Source organism: Cyanistes caeruleus, chromosome 13, assembly GCF_971803275.1.
Source record: "Cyanistes caeruleus chromosome 13, bCyaCae1.hap1.1, whole genome shotgun sequence".
NCBI classification, from domain to species: domain Eukaryota; kingdom Metazoa; phylum Chordata; class Aves; order Passeriformes; family Paridae; genus Cyanistes; species Cyanistes caeruleus.
In genome coordinates this window covers 12,619,485-12,644,714 of record NC_141713.1, presented here as the reverse complement: position 1 = coordinate 12,644,714, position 25,230 = coordinate 12,619,485, and the positions used below count along the sequence as shown (strand labels likewise).

Genomic DNA, 25,230 nt, shown 5'->3' with positions numbered 1-25,230 from the left:
TGCAACACCTCTATGATGGCCAAACTGCAATCACTCCTCTGAGACTAAAGAAAGTCTCAATCTCATCCCCTTTCTGTTTCAGAATAAAAAAATCCTGAGGTGAGGAAACCCCACAGATTTAAGAACCAATGGAAGGAATTGTCTCAACTACCAGAAACTTGGCAGTCGCATCTTCAAGTCCTTCTTACATTAACTTGAATTATCCTTGACACTGAGAAATTTTTTAAATTACAGTGATGCATCAGTAGTTTTAAGAGTAGTTCTTACCTTCTGAATAGCCCTGGCCCATCTTGCTTTTGCAAAATTACTTCGATTACCTTCATCTGTATTTCTCCTGGAGAAAAAAGAAGGGAAAAAACCAAAGTACTCAGTACAGAAAAGTATCAAAATAAATAACTAAAATAAATCTATGGCCAAATAGATAAAATTCAGATCCATCACTACCCTCACAATACCACCTTTGGATTACAGGGGGTTCCTTTAAAGCTGAGAGTTCACTGGCTTGAAAAGAAAGACATGATCCTTGTTCCTTGTATTATCATGGTATAAAAGGACATTGGCAAAGGAATACATTTCCCAATTATAGCAGCTCATAAATCACGATTACAAGGTCTTTAACATCAAATAGCAGGAGGAGAGGCAGAAAACAACAACAAAATCCAAACCACCAAAGACAGTGAAGAAAGAGGAAACCTTTGAACTTCCTTAGCGAAGGCATATCCTCATGAGACAGACACTGTCACCAAGGCATTGTCAAATGCACTAAAGGAGTTGCTGAGAAGCCACATAACCTAAAAACAATACTCCCTCCACCCTAAAAAGTACCACCAAACGAAAACTAGTATTTATTCCAACCAATCCTTGAAATACAATCCATTGCATATTTGGTTGCCCTCACACAGAAGTTACACACTTGCACAGGTTAATTATAATTAGGGCTCATTTTTCAGCTATTTCACCACACCAGTGAAGAATTTTGGCTTAAACTGAAAAATACCAATTCCATTAATGGCTATTAAGCACAGGTTAAAATAATTAGCATAGATTCCACCACTTCTGCAAGATTCTAAGTAGTTCAAAAGCCACTGCCTTGTACAATACCAGTTAAGTTGCAAAATCAAAATTATATGGTAAAATTCTACACATATAATTTACAGAGGACAGTAGAAGCCTGTTTACTAAGTGAAGTTTTTGCAGAATATTTATATTGTACCTCAGTGCCATGCCTTGGCCTACACATTACTATTTAATTATCTTGGACTTTTGGAACAGTGCTGTTTTATTTGAGGAGAAAAATGTTCCCTCTGATACGCATAGCTGAGTGCACATGATGCAAACCAAGTATGAAGAGGCTTGTCTTCCCCTGCCCTCATCTCTCAGGCTGCATGTTTGCTGGTTTGCTTCACAACTCTTCTTTTGTTTTCAGGTAAATCAATCAACTGATACTAGTAATTGGTCCACCCCGTCCTGCAGTTGTTAACTAGACTGGAAATACTTGGTAATAATTAACCTTAGGGATTACCAGAGTCATCAACCTCAAGGTCAGATGGAAATTGGGTTGTCAGTGTTGATTCGGAGGGAACAGAGAGAAAGATTTCTCTGCCTTAACTAAAATTACATAGGGAAAAGAGTATTCTTAAGTTTTGAGACATAATGTACAGAAGGGGACAAAAACTGGTTTAATTGGTTTGCAGTACTTTTAGCGAGTCACCAATCTGTGATCAGATCAGGCAGTTGAATACTTCTTGTGCCAATTAGAAACTCAGACAGACACAGCAAGGAGCAGTTTCTACCTGTCCATTTCCTGATGACACAGTGATGGGTCCAGTTTGGACAAATGGTTGTTAATTTTCTATTCAGATCTAGTGAAACTAATTAGTTACCTGGCAGAAAACATTTTACCAATACTGAACAAAGCTTCTGATGGCATGTGCTTTACATGAATTCTGGGTAACAAAGCCCACCAGATACTGCTGGGAATGACCAGTCCTGCTAGCTGAACTGCACAGAAGGAACATATGTGCCAGGAAAATACATTACTATAATTTTTTTAAGCGACATAAACAGAAGCAGATTAGGGAACTTTACACAAGCATTAAGCCAGAAAACAAGGGAATCATATCTGATAATTAAAAGAGCGTAATATTGTGATTGAACAACAAAAAGTTTAAAAACAAATGACAAATGCTTTAAGAGTGCCTGAAAAGTCATACTGATTCACCACCCCTACAACATAATGCCCAGCTGTGGTCTCTGATGCTGTGCAGGCCACAAGAACAACAAGACAAGGAGAACTACAAGAAACACCTCAGGAGAAGTATAGCAATATTCAGATCTGGTGAGCTCAGAAAGCAGCCTGGGTCAAAGTTTTGACACTCCATGCATCAAACTCAGTGGGCTTTCACATCTCTTAGCCAGAAGGATCAAAATAACCAGTCTTGTTGCAGTGACTTACTAGCTAATAACAGGTATGTGCCAAGGAATGCAAAGGCTAGATAAACACAAGGGCTTTTCAGTCTCGTTTATCAAAAGGTAAGGCTTTTTAACAGAAAACAAAAGTTACATTGACACTTTTATTTAATAGATGTTTTCCCTCTTCATTTTCCTGGCCAAATACATTAAAATTGCTCTAGCATTGCAGTGATGATTTGCATTTTCATGGCACCTCTTGTAAAATTAATCTCACTACAGACTTCATTGTAAGGCAGTTAATTATAGAGCAGTTGCAGTGTGGCCACATACTGACAAAAAAATGACATCTTCTGAATGCTTATTTGTTTGTAATAGGCAATCCTGAATATCTGCATTAGTTTCTAAGTATTCATCACCAATGTCAGTTTCATCAGCTTTGAATATAACTGGAAAACTGTGGAAGAAAAATTGAAATAATTATGCTCTATGATGACATTTTTTATTTGGCAATTTCCACTCCCTACTGGCAATGGTCGGGCTGAAACTAACATCATGTGCTTAAATCAATCTCCAATGGACACATCAAGCAAACTTATACTAGGATAGTACACTACCACAAAAAAGTTTAGTTTTCTTTTTCTCCTTTAAACGTACTTTTCAGAAAATTCCAGTAATGCTCAATCTTGTACAAATATGGGATAAGGCTGATGACAATTTCGAGTTCTATTCTGCATTCTTTTATAGCTCAGGAGTGGGATAGAAAAGAATAAAGAAAGATGAATAACAGCTTCTCTGTATTTTAGAATACAAAGAATAGTACTTTAAAGTGTATCACTTTCAGTGCTGTAACTTTTGAAACCTGTACAATTTAACATGCATTAGAAGTAAGTTTGTAACACATCCCAAACTTGTTTTGTGAGGATTTATGTGCTTGTTAATCATTTAGACTGCAGCAGCACAAGTCATTTGTGAATATCTCTGTTGGTGCAGTTGCTACCATAGTCTCGCACACCAGGCCAAAGCCAAATTACCAACATTACACACACCTGGGCTGCAAAAGCCTGTCCTTGTTCCAGCACTGGGCAGCAGCTGAAGCTGATCGCACTAAAATTGTTTTCAGCTGAAAACAAGGTGCTTTACAGCCCTATCTTTCAAGTCAATGCATGCACTTGGTAGAAGGACACACTATCTTTAATGGAAAATATGTCTGGGATATGGAACTATAGAAATAGCATCTCATCAAGGATTATTGGACTATAAAAATAATTAAATTTTAAATTTTTCATAGGCCTTAATTATATAGTACAGATAAAAGAATAATTATAACATTAAAAAGCCATGCAGCTTAGGAAAACACTAAGAATTAAAAGGTAGCAGTTTAGTAAAACACTAAGAACTGTAGGCAGTACTTTGCCATCTTAGCTATAATCACATTTAAAAGAAATTAACGATGTGGTAAAATTGCAAAGCTAAATTAAGTGATCTAGGCATTCCACAGTTAACTATACCACATTAGGACTTACTTTTTCTAAACCTTTCATAGATTAATACAATTTAGCATTACCCAACTGCCTTATATAACTATTTTTTTGTGTTAGTGGCAAAGAAGGAAGAGTTTCCTCCAAGATACTTTTCCGGTAGCAGTGAATCTATGCACCTACACAGGTTCCATTTTACAGATGTTCAAGTTGGTCTTCAAAATTTAGTCTTTAAGCTAACAGAGCAGAGAACAAAACTTACTATAAGTCAGCAACCAGTTACTCATCTCTACAGTAAAACTTTAGTATCTGAGTACACATTTTTTTTGTTTCTATTTGCTTTCTTATTGTCTAAAATAGTAAGTTTCAGTAGCTGTATTATCATTTTCAATCATACATTTATATTAGTGCTAGCTTTCACTTCAAATAGTTTACAGTTCTGAGTTTTTGGTGGTTTTTAAAACTAAAATTACAAGCTACTAGTTTCTTTGAGACAAGGCACTAAATTTTATCAGTCTGTATTTTGAGAACATTACTACAGTAAGTAATGAAATAACATTTTCTGATTTCTTAGAGATAACCTTGTTTAAGTGTCTAAAAACACATATTACAGCAATAACATCTGCTTTCTAGCCATTCAGATTCAAAAATTTAACAATGCATAAACAGAAACTAAAACATGCTTAGATATCTGCTTTAGTTCAGTTTTTCCTCTAGCACTCTTTTACAGGTTACTTACCTAATCCTTAAGAACTTGAGTCTTTTATAAGAGCTACATCTTTTGACTCAGAGTCAAAAGTGAATAAAGTCTGAAGTGATGCATTTATCCTCATAACAGAACTCCTATTTTTTCCATTTCAAATTTTTCATCCAGTTCTTCACAAGACTTTCACAAGCATAATTCACATTGATGTTGGTCTTCACGTCTTCCTGAAGAAAGAGATGTATCTCTGCTTGCTTTTAGAAATACCTCTGAGCTAAGTGTGCACAGCTGCTAAAGATAAGCCACCAATTACTGCACCTGACCACCACTCACCTTCCTGGGCACAGTTAACACTGTGGGGCAAGTACCTCCTTCTCCCTTGTGTCTTTTGACTCCTCAGATGGGTCTGAAGTCTGATCATAGTCTGACTTATTGATGGGATGTTGCTGTCTGCTAAAACTGATTCAGAAACTCCCAGCTTGCTTTAACATTTGCTTTCCAGTAACGTTATTTTAGTGTTTTGACTTACAATATGACCCCCAAAATACTTTTTTTTTTCATCAAAGATAAAATAAGATATAAGATAGAGATAGAGATAGAGATATAAGATAGAGAAATAACAAACTCTTCCATGTAGCTGAGAATGAGTACTGGAAAAAGGAACCAATAACTACTTAAACTTCTGTATTTTGGGCCACTTCAAATGTTTAGACTTCAAAATATGTAGAGGCATTTTTGATTCAACACTGTGGGATTTTCTTGTTATCTGATAAACTCTTCTCAAAGATTAATGTGTCCCTTTCTTGAAAGGTTTGGTTTTCAAGATTGGGTGGCATCCTGTTTTCATTATGCTGGAGGAATTTGTTCATTTTTATTAAATCTTATTCTAAAGAACTGCTACAACTGCAGGCCTAATGCTAAAAGGCGTGCAGAGATGTACAGTAATCCATACCTAAACTTTTAAAATTGCAATTTTTACCATTCAGAGCTATGACCTGGATTGTAAACTGTTATTCAGATCTATCAAAACTACAGCTTGTGATACAGATCTTGTACACTTAATACAGTGCCAGTAGGCAATAGCTCTTATTTCCCTCTATATTGCCATAGAACAGCAGCATTGAAGAAAGTTGCTGTTTTTTTAAGGCCTGCCAAGACAGTAAATCAACATTTTACAAAGTAACTTCCAGGTTTTTCTGATGGATATAAAGATATTACTATCCAGTGCCACTACCTGAGAAACTCCCCACAAGATACATTATCTCCTCAGGGTTGCAATAGCCACATGAATGATTTCCAAACTGCAAGATGTTTATCCGAACAAAAGGAACATGCAATTAGGACAGAAGCTGATTGACAAGACCAAAGGCTATGGCAGGAGACAGGTGACACAAGGAAACACATGTTGATGTGAATAGGACATTATCAAGACATTGTTCTGCTGTCCAGTGAAGTTATAGCTTTTAATCAATCTTGAATCTGTCAAAGTGTCATCTTGGATTGTTCCCAGAAAGCAAACAATGTCTATCTGACACTCAAAGAAACTTTATGAATTTCTCCAGATTTTGCCTGGATTTGCACTATGCAGCTATTTGTCCGTCTCCAATTTCTGACTTATTCCAATGTTGGATCATAAAATTTTTTTTCTTCTTCTAATATACCCAACTCAAAAAATAAAAATGTGGGTATTTATTTCCCCAAATATATATTGGAAAATCATGTTTTTTCAATCAACTGAACTCAATATTCTCCTACGGAATCTCTCTATTCATAGCCAATGACTGATCTTTCAACTTTATTAATAAGCCATCAAAATCAGCATTAGAAAAGTATTTGATTAAGTATGCATGTAATAAACAAAATAAATTGCTATGCAAGTATAGTAAACCAATTCCAGTGAAGTTTACCCTGCTTCTGAATAGAATGTATTCAGTATCTTTCAGGGTAGCAGCATATAGATGAAACATGACACAGCAGTAGGAACCCAGTCAAATATTTTATAAACATTTTCTGCTTTTCCCATGGCAACTCTCTTTTCTCCTGTTGTGTAGCTCCTTATGTAGAGTTCTTATGCCCCCATCTGAAATGGCTTCTGTGTTTAGAGATCAAGTTACATAGAGAAAGGGAATTTCTTTGCAAAAGTACTGATACTTAACAACTATTTTAGCTTTTCTGTAAATGAACAAATTTTCTAGTAGTTTCAAGGGAATACTTGGACAGAGATTGAATCTTTTCAACCTTTTACACACAGCTATCAGTATTAATTAGATAAACTAGTTCCCAGAAGCCAACAAGGTTACCTTAAAAATTTACTATTATGTAAGGTCTAAGTAAAATATGTTAACTTTTGTAGCAAGTAAACCTTTTGGGACCCCAAAATAAGATAGCTGCATAATAATAACAGACTTAATACAGTTACGTGATATCAGAAGCCTTTAAGACGGCAAAGAACTTAATTAATCTAGGTAAAAGAAAACTATAAAAGCCTTTCCCGTTCCTTTCAAGCCTAAAGAATTTATCATGAATGATGTTACATTATACAACTCTCAGGGAGAGTCATAATGATTTCTCATTTATTATGAAAAGTTGTCACCATAATAAACAGTATAAAACTATGAATATTAATAAGGGAGCCAACTAAAGCTCAGTATCAGTTCATATCAGGATGCAAAACAATCATCGGAACACTTCCAATAACCACAAACAAAACAGGCACTTGTGAAAAGGCTGAATGTAAAGAAATTTTTAACATCTAATTACTTGGAGAAGTGAAACAATAAGAACTGGTGGGGATAAATACTGGAAGAAACCAAGACCCTGCTATGTGACAAATATATTTGTGTTTTATTTTAATGTGTAATCTAGTTTATAATTGGGTTTGTAGGTTATTTCATATATGCAGTAGGACATAAAACTTGGCTGTATCTTTTGTGCTAGCACTAGACACCACCCCTCCCTTACTGGAAGTTTTTCCAAGATTGTCTCATTCCTAGATTGGAACACTGGCTCAAGCACAGCTCTGCCTATGTGCCTGCTGAGCAGGATCCCCAGCCTTGGACTCATTGCCAGCCTGAGTTTGACTCTGCTGTGCCCTGCCCTGGCTGCACCACTGGCCCTGACCCTGAGCTCTAGGATTGCCAGTTTGGCCTCAGACCTGTTCCATCAGCCCAGGCTTTTGCACTGTTTGACCCTTGCTGCTATTCCCAGGCTTGCCTGGGGTGCTGGGCTGGGGCACTGGCTGCCCTGGCCCTGGCCTGCCTGCTGTGTTATCCTGCCTCACTGCCCCTCCCCTGGGGAGCAGCAGCTCATCCTCACTTACCTAATGCCTTCATCCTGCACATTTCTACAAACCCAGCAAGCTATGAAGATTCTGCCTTTCAGATGTGCCACAAAGATTGGATTCATAGCTGCATACTTCATAGTTACTAAAAATGTTTGAATAGATTCTACTGAGAACTTCAGGATGCAAATTAAAGCATTTAACTTCAAAACCAGTCAAACAAAAATAACTTCCCAAAATCTATTTGGGATAACTTTAGGAAAGAAAATGTACATCAACATGTCACATCAGCTCACCATCACTTGTTCTAAACTGCAAATTGCCTTGCAAATAAATCTGCTTGGTTCCATACTACAGTTCTTAACAATTTTATATTCATTGGGGTTTTTTCCTCACACGATCTTCAATTCTCTAAATGATTTCCCATAATCTCAGTGTCTTTTTTCTCATTCTCTTTCCTGTACAATATTTTCTTTCTATATTTTTAACTGCTAATTTATCTTATTTTCCATTTTTTTACTCAAAAATATTTAAACATACAAATTAAATGGATAACAATTGTAAAGTTACCATGGTTATAAAGTAGAGACACAAAAAAGTCCATAAAAATTGTTTAAACTTCAAATTCACTGTATGTATGAGACTTAGGAATCTCTGTCTCTAATTTAAAATTTTGTTTGTGCTTCCTCTGCTGTACAGAGCTACTGTAACTTTAAAATTATTTAGAAACTTTTTTTAAAGTAATCTTTTAAAGTACTAATTTTAATGCAATCAAGAGCAATAGTTTCAGGCCACAGAAGATCTGAAGGAAACACATTTGAGAAAAGCAAGAGGGTGGAACTGAAATAGGAAAGAGCCGCAGAGCAGGAAGGATCATCAATGATCATGTGAGTTTGAGTGACAGATGAGAATTAAGCCTCGGGTACAGTGGAATGAATTTTCAGCACTATGCTGGTACACAAAGGGCTTAATTTTACACAAGATTCTTAGAGAAAAGATCTTCCTGACTGTATTATATAAATTAATAACATTTATTTACAGTTTTGAATGACTGATTTATTGTACAAGACTAAACATCACCTGAAGTTGAATACTTTCCTACCCACACTGCTTTCCGTAACTCAAGCAGAATAAAGCTGTCCAAGAAGCCAAGGAGCTTAGAGGAATGCTCTTTAATATGTGAAAATAGTTCAGACTCAGGGAAGTCTCTTGGTTCATGGGTTTTGATGTAAACAGTCTTTTTACCTGGCCTTTGGAACACACAAGTATTACATGAGTTAAACTACCTTCAGTTTAGAGAATAGTCTACAAATAATAATTAACGCAAAAACACCCATCACTAATTATAATGTCAAATTATTTTTATATTTTGAAAATAAACTGTCCTTTCTAAAACCTGGGAACCAGGGGATGTCCGTAGCCAAAAACCTTGCAAGATAGACTTCCTTTGCTAAATGCCTTTTTCTTTTATTCTTTTGGACCTCATTTCTTTCTGGCAGTAAATACAAAGCAATAATATGTTATAGAAGATCAGTTATGCTTACCTATTTTGTAATTTAAATTTGAGGAATCTCTCATTGAATGATCATAACAGAAAACAAATGTATAAGTTCAAACACTATCTGTTTAAACAGATGGCTATGCATGGAAATATGGCTTTAGTTTAAGGAGTTCCTAACCTGGAGCCAAGAGGTGGAGGTGGAAATTTTCATGGCTCACATATAATTTTCTGCTTGTCTATCATTTTTTTCGTGTTATCTAGGCATGAATAATGAAATAGATTACTAGAAAAATGGATGTAAACTGATCACCTCAAATTAATTTGGGCCTTGGCAATTGTTTGCTTCTCTCTGTATGGAAAATCAGGGAAGATTAATTACATTTTTAAGAGGCCATTTAATGCTCATGATGTTTTAAGCACTAAGAAACTTTTAATATTACCACACTGAAGCTTTCTTTTCAGTTTTCATCCATTTGAAAATAAATATGCATTTTACTGTCACAAATCACTGTTTTAGTTAATACCAGTTTAATGAATATTACATAAAAATCAACTTTGCTAGTGGCTGCAGGTCATGAAGTCAAATTTTAGTAATGTATCTCCTTTTAACGCAGCAGTTACAGTCACCCAAACCATTAGGAAAGAGGAAGAACTGTTAAAGCCAAACACTTTAGAACAAGATACTCAACCCCAAATTTGTCAATACAATCTATGTAGGTCTAGCATTGTTTTGTGGGCAGCACATCTCTCCTTCTCCTCACGTGGTCTATGCAGGTAGAAAAAATATCCATATATGGTTTATTATCCATTTAAATAAGGGATTTTAAGGGGTCTTTTTAATGTACTAAAATCTTTTTTCTCCTTGTTCAGTGATAGATTTACAGCTCTAGAAAGATAACAAGTATCACAGAACAAAACAGTATTATTTTTAAAAGAAAGATCCTTGTCCCTGTTGCTTTACTTCCTTAGGTTTTGGGATTAGCTGTTTGTTTTTTAAAAGAAATATTTGCTCCACTTTACTTGTTTTGGAGATGTCCCTAGTCAATTTTCTGCCATTCACTTTGGTTTATGATTGACAGGTATATCTGTGCATTCTGGCTATTCTGGATATTTCCACCTCAGTGGTACCACAGAGATTAACCATGAAATCATTGCTCCTGCAGGTAGTAGCATTCAGCACTGGATACTAATAATGCATAAAGAGTGAGCCAACTGATTTATCATAGTATGGCTACTGTGGAAAGGTGGAATGAAGTATACAATAAATACTTGATTGATAATTTTTAAAAATTCACAGTGATGCTTTCATTAATTATGTTATTTGGAGAAAAACTCAGATGATTTGAGGATTTTGGGGGTTTTTTACTCGTATGTTCCCCTTCTCTGTTTTTTCTTCTAAGCCACTAGGAAAAAAAAAATAGCTCCAATAAGAGGTCACTTAATAATTTACCACATCCTTCAAGTTTTATTGAGTTTTTGCTTTATGGGAAAATGTTACTCAGTTACACTTAATTAGTCATCAGTCAACACTGAAAGTCAGCAGCCATAAACACCACTTATGTTCATAACCAAATAACTGACGAATAAATATCAGTGTAAGAAACACTTATGGAAGAAATTTGGAACATATTAATACTTAAATATTTATAGAACAGTTAATTTTGGTGTTTAGTACAGCTATTCAAAAGAAATAGTCTCATCCACTTCCCTAATATTTCAGATTTTTAGTACAAATGCAGTTATTTAGAATAAATATCCATCTCCAAGTTTTAAAACAATCTTATTTCTGCTCAGAATTTTTGAAAATACTTATTATTTGATAAAAGAACTTTTAGTCTAAAATTAGTATTTTAGTGCTTACCCTCGATTTAATACTATAAAAATTCATTTAATTTCAATAAAATTATTTGGTACAAAGGGGTAAAGGAAAGAATTCCATGGTCAGATTGGGTTAACTTCTCTTGGTTTAGCTTAACCTGCTCAGAGGCTCAGATCTCTCTTGAAAATGACACGTCAGCACAGATGATATGCTAATGACTGGACATGTGCTTAGAAAAATATAGAGAAACGGCTCTTGAATGCTGCCATTGCTGACAGCTCTCACCCTGAGGAAGCACTTGTACTTCTCTGTAAATACCCTGCAAGGACTGCCTAGGAAATGTAAACAGGGTAAGGCATGGACAGGCACCTTGTCCATGTGCAGTCTCTAACTGCACCCTAACGAGCACCCCTGAGCTTGAGTTTTTTTGTAGACTCATTTATTTCCTAATTTTGTGTAGAAGTTACATGCACCAGGACCCTGCTTTTTTAGAGTACATAAAAATGTAATTTAAGTGCAACAAATGTTCTTGCCTCAGAGAATATATAACTCAATAATGTAATAGTTTTTATTGTATTTTTCCATATTTCAGCTAATTTTCAAGTACCACTGCTGTTAGACATGATTTAAACATGAGCCAAGTGCCTGACACACCAAATATTCTTGCTGCCTTTCCCAAGAGCCTATTCTACCCCTCATCAGAGATGAGGAAGACAGAACACCTTTTGGAGTGTCAGCTGCTCAGTGTCTTTCCTGCACTACTATAGGTAAAGGACACTGTGAATGAAATGTAATATAGTCTGTGACAGCTGCTATAAAAGCCAAAATGAACAGTAGTGGGATATTTTTTGCCTTTCAAAAGAAGTGAAATGATTGTTCCAACGCAGAGAAATCTCTCCCTGCTCAGAGACCACTGCTGAGTGATGTTCTTAGAGGCTGATGGGGCTCCCTCCTGAGCATTCAACTCCACTCAGCTGAAGGTGATGGCAGTGATAATACAGTTGTTGCCACCTTACTCCTTGCCCCTTCCACCATTTTGCATCATCATTTTCCACATTCAGAGAAGCAGAAAGACTGCAGTTATATTTCCCTCTTATTTTTTTTTCCCCACTGCATTCTTGTTTGTTCAAAAGAAATAGATAGAAAATACTCATTCTCTTCTGGAAAACTTCCTGAAATGCAGGCAGTCTGTCTAGGTAAATACATTAGCTTCAAAAATGGAATGAAAAGTTTTTCCTGCTTTCCAGATGAAATAAAATAGTTACAATATGCAAATCATGTTCAGGAGTTGCTTCCCTTCCTTTCTTAATCCTCCAGGAAATCACTGCTGAACCCTATGTAGACACATGCCCAGGGGTGAGAACAGAACAGGTGCACATGTATTTGCCATGAAAGAACATAGAAAAGCTAATAAATACCTGCATTTTCTTGGCAAGTTTAAAAAACTTTCAGCCATATTCTTGCTAAAAAATAATTTTGTATATATCATGCTGACATTCAGAGGTTTAAAAAAAAAAATAATATCAACAAACGATATCACATATGTCTGATGTGACAAGGTAAAATACCTGAGCTTGCTTTCTTGTATGCTGAGCCCACTTTCCATGGATGACTGACTGTCATCAGTATCTTGATGTGAGTGTCTTGTACATTGGAGGGGTGTCTCTCTGTGCCAACCTCTACAATCTGAATCTGTGTGGGTATCTGTAGAGAAGAAAAAAGCTGCTAGAAATCTTTCAGCCCATTTTACTTCTAAAAGAGGAAGTACACATAAAATTAATTATCTTAATTCATTAAATCTATAGTAATAGGGAATTATCAAATCAATTGCAAACATTGTAATGATTAAATCACTTAATACAAGAACAACAGAAAGAGTTTTAAGGTGATCTGATTGGTACTCTAAAAAATTTTGAGAGGCCTAAACCAGTTACCTTCTTGTTATACAAAATTCATTTTACAGTTTAAAAAATGCCCTATTCCTGGATTAGGAAGAAAAATTATCTTCTAAAATTTTCCAGTCCAACTTGCTGCATATTTCTTATGGGTCCAAGCACAGCATTCTGAGATCTGAGTTTTTTGTTTCATTGGATTTTGGTTCCATGGAGTTCTTGTGCTTTATATAGGAAATCAGGCTGTACTTTATTTCCACATGCTATTAGCCCAGAAATGAGATGGTTTTTTTCCAGTTTTTAGGCTCTTGGGAGAAATGTGACAAGTCTGCAAATGGAGGTGCAAACTGACTTCCTGAAGAACATTTTGCTCCATAAATCATCCTATTAGCTTTAGTGAAAGGAAAGGGTTCATGATCTGCCCCTGATTGTGAGGAAGTTTCCTTCCATGATGATAAGAATTTGTGTGTCCATCTCTTTTTTTCTGTATTTAAAGTTTTGTTTACAGATTGGAAATGATGCTTTGATTTATTTTCCATCACAGTGTTTACCAACACTAGGTAAGCTGCCAGAAATTTATGTCATATCTTTTGCTCAAAGTGAATGCAACACTGTTGTGAAACATGCAAAAGATAAAGATAACACTTTAGAAAACAAGATCTTTTGTTTTTTCTCCTGCATATGTTAATGCAAACTTTTAAATTGTAAGTATATGTGAATTATTACACTTTCTAAAGTGGTCTGTACATAGAATTCTATACTTTGATGCATGAGTTTTCACAATCAGTATATTATGATTTTTAAGGACCTTGGTTTTTGCTAATCAAAGTTGTATCAGAACAATTAATTTTCTCATTTGCTAATCCCTTGGCATTTCCATGCATTAGTACAGTGACTAATGCAGAAACAGGGATTAAATCTCATCATTGCTTTTTTCTTGTTATTTTATTTGCTAATTAATGTATATGAAAAATGTGATAATGAGTTGAATTTAAACCAAGCCTAAGACATGATTACTGCATGGTATTTTCCACAATTGTTAATGAGGTAAAAGTCCTGCTGTCTTTCAGTAGGCTACTTGGCAAAACTATATCTTAGCTCCCAAGACACACAAATAATTTTCCAAATTACAGCTATTACCAATTACTTCAGCAATATTATCTTTAATTTCTTTAATTTATACTTTTTATGTAAGGTATAATAATGCTAAAGAGCAAGCTACCTGTCTCTAACGTTGAATTAAAGGAAAAAGGTAAGACATGTCCTTTAAATTTTCTTCTGTTGTCTCTTACAAGAAAGAAGTAAAAAATTTGAAGGAAAATTATCTAATTTCATAAACCCCTGATTGCCTTTTAAAAAACTTGACTTTTAGAGACATAAACGTTTTTAATTCAACTATAGTGTTTATCTAAAGTCAGTATTTTATTACTGTGACTTTGCTTGCAAAATTATAAATATAGTAGGTCTTCATTTTATTTAGCAGCCTTTTAATGGAGCTCAGTCTAGTGGAAACAGTGAAATGTCAACTTTGTTGCTACCACAACTGACACTGGATGACACTTCTAGAAAAGGCACTGAACTGCTGATGAGAACACATTTCCATGTTACTACATTCAGGATTTCAAGTCCAAATGAAGTCATGCTATTAAAGCAGCATGGGAGGGTCTTATATTTCTGCCCTTTATCTGGCATTCTCAAATTAACATATTTCAGGAATTGTCAAAAGTAACTGCAGTCTTCTACCTTTCCCGTGTCATTTATCATAATAAGAAGGCTGTACTTGATTCCAACAGTCAAGGACAGATTCTCAGGTGCTCACAGCTGAGTCATTCAGTAGGATAAGCAATGAAAATGCCCTCGTCAAACCACAAGTAGAAGATGATTCCTGGCTTTCTCAATAACCAAGATAGAAAGCTTTTTGAATTTTCCTCTGTGAAGAAAACTGCAGCATAAGAGTGACCCCTACAGGATTTTCACAGTGCTCTGTAGCTACAGTCCCAGGGCCTGTCCCGGGAACTTTTTCAAATATATTTGTTTGAAATCAGAATACATATGTCAACACTCTCCAAGTAGCAGCCTGAAATCACCAACAACCTGAATTTAAATCTTGCAAACACAGAGTTCCTATACCAGATTTACACTAGGTTTCTAGATATGAGAATGATGTAAGGACATAAAATATTCTGCTAATTCAATATGCCAAAAAACCTAAGCAGACAAAAACAAGAATGCAACTAAGGCAGAGGACATACTTTTAATTTTTTTTGTCCAAGTAGTAAAGAAGTAATTTTTATTAAAATAAAAGAAAAAAGAAAAAAAAAAGAAAAAAAAAAGGTAGGCCATGTTGTAGCTTATAAGAAACTGAAATAGTTCACAGTCACTCTGTGAAAAGACATGTATTCCACCTGATGCATTAACAGGAGTATAGTTATGCAGACTATACCCAAAAACAATTTACCAAAGTTAATCAAAGACAATGCATTTTTTTAAAAAAGTTAGACAATCAAAGAGTATATTCTTGGTATAACTTCTAGTCGTCCTTTTCATGTAGTTTCTTATTCATGCTTCTTCACTTTTCTTTACTTTGTTCTTGCATAAATTTTAGGATTAATCTTTTCAGACACAGTTCATTAGACTATTTAAAGAATAAAATGTTACACTGAATTATGTTTGTGATCTATATGACAATGTCATATAGAGGGATTGACTATATTAGTAAAGTCAATCTCTTTGTATTATATGTGGAAATAATGTGTGGTGATGTATCACCTGAAGTTCAGTTTTCATTTCTACTTTCATATACACTACATTCATATACATAGAAATATAAATAACTTCCTTCTTCATATGCACTAAAAATAAAGGCAGACAACCTTTTCTAGGAAGGTAAAAAATGCTGTGAAGGCATTTTTATTAAATTTTTATTAATGATTTTATTAAAACTTTATAATAAGTGTGCTTTGGTCAAAGCTGATGTGCTTCAGAGCTGTAACACACAGAATCTAGTACTGACCCTGAAGGAGGTACTTCCTTCCTTAAAGCTCCACATGTCGATCACCATAAACTGCTGAAACTGCTCATGCAGCTCTTTGTGGGATGTGGTTCTTACTTAGCAGTAACAATTACCAGTATCAATTGTGAAAATGCTCCAGAGATGACTAGACATTTAGGATTCTATAGAAAAATTGCTATTTGTTGTTGCATTTCAGGAACTCAGGTGAAATTACAGGAATTTAGAGAGAAATTAGTGACTGGAATTCTGGACCTTAATCTGTAACTCACCAAATGGTAATGCAAAGTAGATATCTAGTAAGATCTCATGAGAAGTTGGTGTTTTTGTGCCTTGAATCTCACTTCCATTTTTTATTACTTCTGAATGTAATCTCCACCAGGAACCTGGGCCTTCCTAGGAAAAACAGATTATAGAAATTACCTGGGAAGGATTTATAGCATTATCCACATTTTACTGAATGAAGTTTACCCTAAGTCAACAGGAGCTCCTCTGTAATGCCGTTTTAATATTTTCCAGCTTTTGTTAATGTCCTAATGTAGTTAGGACTTAGAGTTTTCTCAGTCATCACATTCAAAATATAACATTTGCACAACAATATAGGTAAATAGACATTAAGATGATTAATTTCAGATGATTAAGACACAACAAATATGAATATTGAAAATTATTCTTATCAACAGATTTTCCAGTTCCCCTTTGAACTGGTGCCAAACAAGTACATTCTAGCAAGACTGAAACCATCCATCTAAGTTAATAACCAAGCCAAAAAAGGAGCTTATAAAGTAACACTTTCTTGTAGCTTATTTCTGAGTTATAAAGCCCAGAACAGAACTGCAATGTTAAGATCAGGAGCATAAATGACTAGGAATGTTCCACAGTGGACTAATTATAAATGAAGGTTTAGAGGATCTGAAGAAATTAAGAAACAATCTCTTATCTTGCATCTTTGTTTGTTTAAAATTTCAGTATTTAAAAGTAAGCCACAGCCTCTGTGTCAGCAAGTTGTAACTCAGCAACAGCTTGGGCAGCAGAGCAGAACAACTTGCCCTGGGGCTTGAAATGGCACTTGGCAGCTGTGATACAGAGCAACTTCTAATTTAAGCAGGAATTACTTTCTTCCTCTGCTTCCATTTCCTGAGAATCATTGAAATGTCACTTCAATGTATATATGAATATTTATTAGTTCCTGTAAAGAAATGGCTATAGAGTCTGATGAGAGATACTGCATTAAGTTATTCTCTGATTTTCTTATCTTCACCCCATCTTCAATTGCCTTTTTTATGTTTTAGAAATATTGAAGAAGACAAACAATTTTTACTTGCAAAGATGAAATTAATATTCTCCAGTTTACAGTTATTTCTTTAAAAAAGCCTCCATGGATTATGCATATGAAAGCATATTTATGATTGGGAGAATTGTGGATTATTAGAATAAGATACCTCTTACCTTTTCCATATTTAGAAAATTTTGCAGCAACTGCAGTTTTCTTCAGTATTTCCAAACTCCCAGAAAACATTTTTCTTTATTTCATAAACTAATGACTCTTTACTGAAAGCAAGTATGGTCATTCTGGTGGCCAAGTGACTATGGTGGATACATCAGTCCTGTACTGACCCAGCTTCCCCACTCATCCTTTCCTATGTCCTCATTGTACTATTAATTTCTTCTGTAGCACCACAGGGCACATTTCTGCTTTCCTCTTTGAGACAATGGTCAATTCCCATGAGAAAGAAAACAGTATTTTTCCCATTTTAATAGAGATTTACCCAGGGTCACAAAATGAAGAGCCAGTCCATGGAACTTCATCTAAAATTCTTTCACTCTAATCATATAAACCAAACCACCCCTCCCTCCCTAATTGTTTCTGAGTACTGCTGAACCCTAACTCACTTTCTGTGTTATTCCAGGATCTGAGCCATTTCTCCAGAGTATATGGCTAATGTGTATCTGTTGTCACTCTGAGAGCCTTAATATTTCAACTGATGCAAAGGAGTTAGAAATCTACATTTATCACAAATGTTGTTACAGTATTTGGGGAGTCCAAGAATAGGAAATTTATAGGATTTTTCTCAGTGTTTTATATTTTCACAGAAAGTCAGCTTACATCTGTTGCATACTCCACAGTGGCAAGGGGAATCCATAAAACTCCTAAAATGCTATCCCAGAGCAAGCCTTTCTTCCACAGCTCTATAATGAAGCCCTTTCCATCAGCATGGATTTCACTAAAGAGAATGAATACAGAAATCATTAAACTGAAAATGAAATTTTAACTGCTCAGCAATTTATAATAAAAATAATAATTTATTATTATGATCGTCTTACAGCACATACAGAGGTGGGGGTTTTCCAATATACTTGTAAAATAAAAACTAGAAGGATAAACACAAATGTTAGACTGAACAAGCCAAAAAGAAATGCTTACTGTTCAGGATTGCCCTTACAAAATGATGAGAACTGTTTTGCTGGAACAATGGGAAAACAACTCAACTCGAAAAGTTGCAGATCCAGACTCTGTTTCAGTTATAATTATAGGGTACATGCATTTTATTACTAGCTGGTTTTGACCGAAAAAATACCATTCCACAACCTTATTTTGCAAGAACTTAAAATCAAATTTCAACAGGCCATATCACTCCCCCATGACATTGAATTAATATTAAGAGAGAGATCATTTCCTCAAGCAATGTTCCCCATTACAGACCAGTTTTGTAAATATGAACAATATAATAAAGTAGGTATTGGTGTCTCTGCTATGGCTCATTGTATGTAATCTCCATTAATTTTAAGGAGTAAAACTCATCTTCAACTTATTTGTGTGGGGTACCACAGAGCATTACTGTGTACTGAAAGTTACCAGGAAAAGAACAAATGAAATCAGAGAATGGCAGAGGGTGCCACCTCTGAGACAGCTACTAAAATCATCACATTTTTTCAAAAAACATCCTGCATCAATGTCTAATTTTCTGCGGTATTTGTTTATACAACTGAACCGATATATTGAATTTTTGTTTTATTCAGCTTTTCTCTTTACAAATATGTTACAGAAGACCAATCACAAATTTTTATCTTCTGGTATTTTTGGACCACAACCTTTAAACTGACAACTGGACATTGAAACTGCAGATTGAAAAGTAATGCAATGTGCAACTTTTAAAATGCAAGCTGGTAATAGATGCATGTGATGGAACACAGTTTTTATTGGCAGACATGGAGTGAGAGTCCTCAAGATAATGGATTATAGTATGCTTATCAAAATACAGATAAATATATTTGCAAATGCTTGTTTATAATCCCTTTCCAAAGTCTGCTGTGTTATATAGATGATTAGGCAGCAGATGGAGCTACAGCAACCTCATAATGCAATTGCTACAAAAGTGGTTTAGTATTCTTTGGTAATTAGCACACTGCAAATGAAGAAAATAATCATAATAAATTGGTAATTTTTAATGATGGCAAGGAACACTCATTTACACAGAATATGATCAAAAGCATTTAAACAAGGGCAAATAAGTTGTTCTAAATAATAGTATAACACATCCCTCAGGAAAGTTCAGAGGTTAGGTAACACACACTCACTTGAAAATATTTTTTAATTGCCTCCTGCCTGAATGGTACCAGACAGGGCAAGTGCTGAAGTTTAATTGATCTACTTCCTGAGAAATTTTTACACTGTCATTCAATCCATGCCCAATGGTTCATAGAACTAATATGTCTAAATCAGTAAAGTTCTGAAATAATCATCATAACAGAATATTATCATAAAGCAATAATTGCTCTACACTGAAACATGACTATCTTTTCTACAAGTGAAAGCTGCAGTGTAAGAATAATGTTTAAAAAGGTCAGCTTTCATTAGCATTTTCAAAGCCAGATATGATCATTCTCTTTGGACAATTCTGGCTGTGGCTCCGAACAATTTGTTGGAGCAGCCTGGTGACCAGAGAGCTGGGGAGGAATTAGCCCCAGATTAGGATTAGTTTGACGTGGTTAGAATTCAGAATTTTTGATGTGTCATTATATCTAGGCATGTAAAGAAGGTACATATGTTGACCTAATGTTCTCCAGCTACTCAGAGTCTCCAGCTGAGCAAGACAGCAGTTTGCTACAGTTGTCAAGAAATCAGTTGCGTGAAACCAAAAGAATATTCCCAAATCAACCACTATCTTCTGAAAAAAACTGTGATAAAGGCCCTAGAGGGAGATTAAGAATGTTGTGTATTATGTGAAATAACCAGGAAGAAAAATTGGAGAAGCTTTTAGAAATTCCATTTTTAATACAGAATAAATTGGAATGAGGATGAAATGAGCTATTTAAATAAAAATGTCAGTTTCAGCATACTATCAAAATATATTTATACATTTTGATAACCAGAAAGTATGGAAAAATGATGAAAAATACTCATTCTTTCAACAAAATATTAAAATACTTGGACTAGAAAAAACTAAAATTGCAAAAAAGACATTCTTCATAAAAATAATTAAAGCAAATTAAATGTTTACTTCTGCAAACATTTCAACCATCTTAAGATCTCAAGAATAAAATTTATGTTTCCACAACAAACATGTGGAGAAACACTTGTGCAGGGAAAAAGAAGGGACCAAAAATGTTGGAGATTGGTGTACTAACTGAGAAACTAATGCAATTATATATATTGGGTTTAACTGCTTTGGAATGACAGTTGAAAGCAGGTTTCCTCAGAATGTCAGTCAGTAAATGTAAAAGTGTTTGGACCCTCCTGACCAGTGAGATGTATATAAGGCTCTACAGAAAACAATAACAACTGAATAACAAGATGTAGAGTGGATGAAGTGTGCAAAGACCTGCAGACAGAAGTGAAAATCAGTATGAATCAATCATAAATAAAGTACCTAAACTGGCAGTTAAGTAGCTAAATTAACATATAAAATAGGAATCATTCATAATGAAACTGAGTGAACAAAAACCAGGTTGTGTGATGATCATTTTGAGTTCTTGTCTCATTTGCTGTTGTCCTAAAACATTATCTGGAATTAAATTTAGAGACAAATTCTTCCCCTTGTTGACTGATGGCCTTGATCTGCCATGTGGCTTGCAAAATTAACTTCAGTTGTGTTCCCCAGAGCTAGTCTGGCATCTTTTCTCTGAGCTGGATACTTTGTCCTTACTTTTGTGCTCTGTACATGACCTCACATGCACTGAATTGTTCTACACTATACAAATACATCAAAGATACAACAAAATCAGTTGATAATTCTCTTTTACTTACAACATGAAGTCTTGTTCCCAGCAAGGCTCCCTTCCTCTTCTATCTATTGTAGTGCTTTTTAAATTTTGGACTTTTAAAACAACGTATGTTTTGGATGTGTCTGAAAAACAAATAACCAGCACATTAAACATTAAACCCCACTTTAGTTCCTTCCAGAAGATGAAAACACAACCATATGGCAGCAAGGCTTTAACTCATACTTCTATGAGTTAAACTCATACACACCTCTACCCAGAGGCATGGGTCAAATATGTGGATGTGAACAAGGAAATTCTTATTAGTTTTAATAGGATTATGACAGGAAAATCTCTGCCTGTGACAGGTGGGAGAGAACATAATCCTAAATATGAGTATTTAAAAGCTCAGCTTCCAGCCATAGCTTTTTACTGTTTATCAATCTCTCTGGTAGCTCTCACAAGAAAAGGAGTACACACTCCTTTGAAATGAGGATTTCTTTTGCCTTTTAATTGATATGATAATATTGGGGACTGGATAATGGGCTTTTATGTCCAATTAAGGCAAGACCATAGACTTGCAATATGTAAATCAGTCTTTGTGAATGAATCAAGTTCTGTGTATGCACAGATGCAGCAGCAAAATGGGTTTCAGGTGCAGTCCCAAATGAACTCACACATTTTTATAAATGCCTCTCTAAAAGCACAGTGTGAATATTCATAAACTTAGATTTAATCAGCAAAAATAATTATGCTTTAAAAATTTTAAGTGCTTGAGAGTATCACTGACAGAAAAAAAGAAAAAGAACTGAGAAAGCTCTATCCTGTAAGGGCCTGACAGAAATCTAAGGCTGCAAAGGTGCATTCTATCATCTCAATGAACATGGCTTTTTAGTTTGCATGCGTGTAACACATCCTTCACTATCCTCCAGCATCCTAGGCAAGGATCAACATTGACAAATGACTGAAAAAAAGACTCCTTTTTTTAATATAAACACTGCCAAAATACATATATATATACATATATACACATATATATATATACATACATATATATATATATACACACACACACACACACATATATATATATATACACACATATATATATATACACAAGATGTAGCCAAGGACAGAATTTATGAACTGTCTGTATTGCCACAGGTCAATCAAACACTCAGAGCTGAGAGAAGCTGTCACTGTCTACAAGAGATCACTGAATAGGTTGTATCAAATTACACTGCACTTAACAAAAGGTGTGAAGGAGAAGCGTTGTCTGTGTACATCCTGGATGCAGATCTCATTCATTAGGACCAATTTTAATATTTGACCAAAGGACTAAAGGTATCATGTAACGGAAATTTTTTTTTAATAAAAAAAGTCAACAGTGGCCAATGTTATCTATTTATGTTCTATAACTCAATACACCAGTCTTTTCAAACATGACTTTGTTTTTATACTGAAAAAAATGTGGCAAAGTCAATATGGATTTAGAAGTCTGGTGACTTATTTGTGAGAAACGGCATCAACAAGACTTGGTTCACACATCACCATTCTGTGTAACTGAGGCAAACAAAACAAAAAATTTGCAAAATCTTTTGTAGTTGCAAAACTTTTTTATAGTTGGGAGAACTTGCAAATCAAAGTTTGAGAAATTTTCAAAAGAACTCTCAATTGCTTGGCTGAAAAATAGAAACCTACAATGTTTAACTTCAGTCATTTAGAGCACCCATGTAAATTTAAGGAACAGTACCAAACTACCTCATAACTAAAAGGTATCTCTTTTAAATAAAGCCATAAATTACAAGGTAGAAACTTAAAGCCACAATTTTAGTGGTAGTCTGTTTCATTGTTGTATTATTTCATATTTAACTCTAATTTATTTCCCATTTGAAAGTTTCATGTTACTATTGTGCCACACCAGATGATCAAACCTAATCACCTGCTATCCTTCTGCAGCTCCTTTTCTAGCAAGAAAAATAAAAAGTGTCTTGGACTGCCTGCATTACAGTGTTGCCTGAAACCTGTCATCTGTTTTTAAAAATAGCTATTTCTCCAGTAGTTCCTTGGCCTCTTGGCTCTTCTCTTGATCTAAATCTTACCTTTCAGTGCTTTTTGACTAATTCACCTCCTTTAAAAGTCATGAGTTGTGTCAAATAAGAAAATGTAAATACTCTACCTTTTAAATAACTGAATATGTAACCTCCTTAAAGAATGACACTGTCAAGTGTGAATATTATAACAATACCCTGGCAGTGGAAAGGAGCTGTCAGTTTTGCTAAATGATAAGAAGTTTTGTTTCCACAAAGCCATTATTGCATCTTCCAGCCCTCTACCTGTCAAAAACTGGAGGCACGTTATGCAATTTTTGTGAAAAGAAGAAGGACATGATATCCACCTGCTCATATCTTCAGCTTTCAACCCAAACCAGGGCAGAGCAGCTTACACAAAGGAATAAATAAACTACAGGAGAATCAGAGTTTTGAGAAATGTGGGTATTTCAAGACTGCTCTCATTCACCACCTGCAGAATTGTTCTGCCCAAGGAAACATGACCAATAATCAGAGAATATACCACTCAAACTTTATTGACATTACTTATGGCATTAACAAGGCTTCAACAGCATTTAAAGGAAAATTAGAGTTACTTATATTTTATCAAATTATTTTGATAATCACATTCTGCGAATTACCACCTCTTGAGTACTAACAAAATATAACATTATAACATTTTTCTGATTACATTTGGACTTCAATGAAAAAGACTTTTCAGTCTATACTTTGCACACGTATTTCACAGCCTGTTGCTAGAAGAACTAGCAGTTCTACCTGTATCCATTCAGATAACCTTTCTTTAATCCAGATAAGCTTGAACAATTTGAATTTGCTTACATCTGTTAGCCAGACAGCTACTGGCAATTTTTGCTGCAGTGATTCAAGTCACATATCAGCTTCTCCTGAGAACTAGTAATTACAAATGTCTTGAAGGCCTTAGATTTACAGTCCACCTGTGATTGAGAAACCTCTGGCTGTGTTAGGACTTTCTTTTCCATCATGACTAAATCTTGGTAGACAGACTTGTGTAGACCTGGGCAGCTTGGTTTTGCTCAGATTTATTGCCTAAGGTATACACCTGGTTGCTATAACTGTCCATCAGTGTCTCCTGTCTGTATTTCTTCACTGGGAAAATGTAGACATCATCTCCTCCCAGCCCAGGCTAAGACAAAGTATTGTACTCTCCTTATTTAAAAAATTTTCTATTGACCAATGAAATATTTAGGTCATCAAATTACGTAAAAAATTGCTTTAGTGAAAATATATTTAAAATATCACTAGTTTGGGAGAAAATAACATTTTGTAACTTAAAATTAAAAATTGTCTCAGCTCACAACTTTGGTGGATAATTTGATCTTTAAAATATATGCATAATTTTTTACACATTTATTTTGCACTGTACTGTTGATCCAACGTGTCAAAGAAGTCCCAAGCTTAAATGATTCTTCAGTGTGATATAGAACCCCATGCTTAAGAAAGAAATATGTAAAGCAGAAACTGAAGGAGGAACCAGACTTACCAGTTGTGCTATCCAATCTTCCTTTTTTCACTGTATTAAAAAGAAAAAAGCAAACCATATTATTAGTTTCAGATAATACCTTAACACTGTTTTCCAATAAGTTTTATGAAAAATAAAATCTAAAGGATTTATGTGGTATGAAAAAAACTCAAGCAAAAATGAAAAAAATCCTACAAAAGCATCACAGTGGCAAGATAATATGATTGCTTGGAATTCTTTGGGAAAGACAACATGTGAAAACCCTTCATACTTTACAGTATCTTAATAAATACAGAGGGAAGAATGGAGGTCAGGTGTGGCATTATACTTATTATTCATCACCTCAAAATGCCAGTTCTAAATTCTTCCCAGTAATAGTCC

General features: G+C 34.8%; 1 protein-coding gene across 3 annotated transcripts in view; it reads right to left on the bottom strand.

Moving 5' to 3' along the window:
* LOC111934144 (protein unc-13 homolog A-like) overlaps window positions 1-24,987 on the bottom strand; it is a 44,461-nt gene extending 19,474 nt beyond the window's left edge. For 2 of the 3 annotated variants that reach the window (XM_086848914.1, XM_086848913.1), the window contains exons 1-6: window positions 24,871-24,987; window positions 21,344-21,443; window positions 18,203-18,320; window positions 16,368-16,491; window positions 12,762-12,897; window positions 268-334 (exon numbers count right to left, since the gene is read on the bottom strand). In XM_086848914.1, coding sequence (XP_086705040.1) covers window positions 268-334; window positions 12,762-12,897; window positions 16,368-16,491; window positions 18,203-18,320; window positions 21,344-21,443; window positions 24,871-24,928 — 603 coding nt within the window. In that variant the 5' untranslated portion in view covers window positions 24,929-24,987. The remainder of the gene's footprint in view (window positions 1-267; window positions 335-12,761; window positions 12,898-16,367; window positions 16,492-18,202; window positions 18,321-21,343; window positions 21,444-24,870) is intronic. The other variant, XM_086848915.1, reaches the window with a different exon arrangement.
* Between the last annotated feature and the right edge of the window lie 243 nt (window positions 24,988-25,230).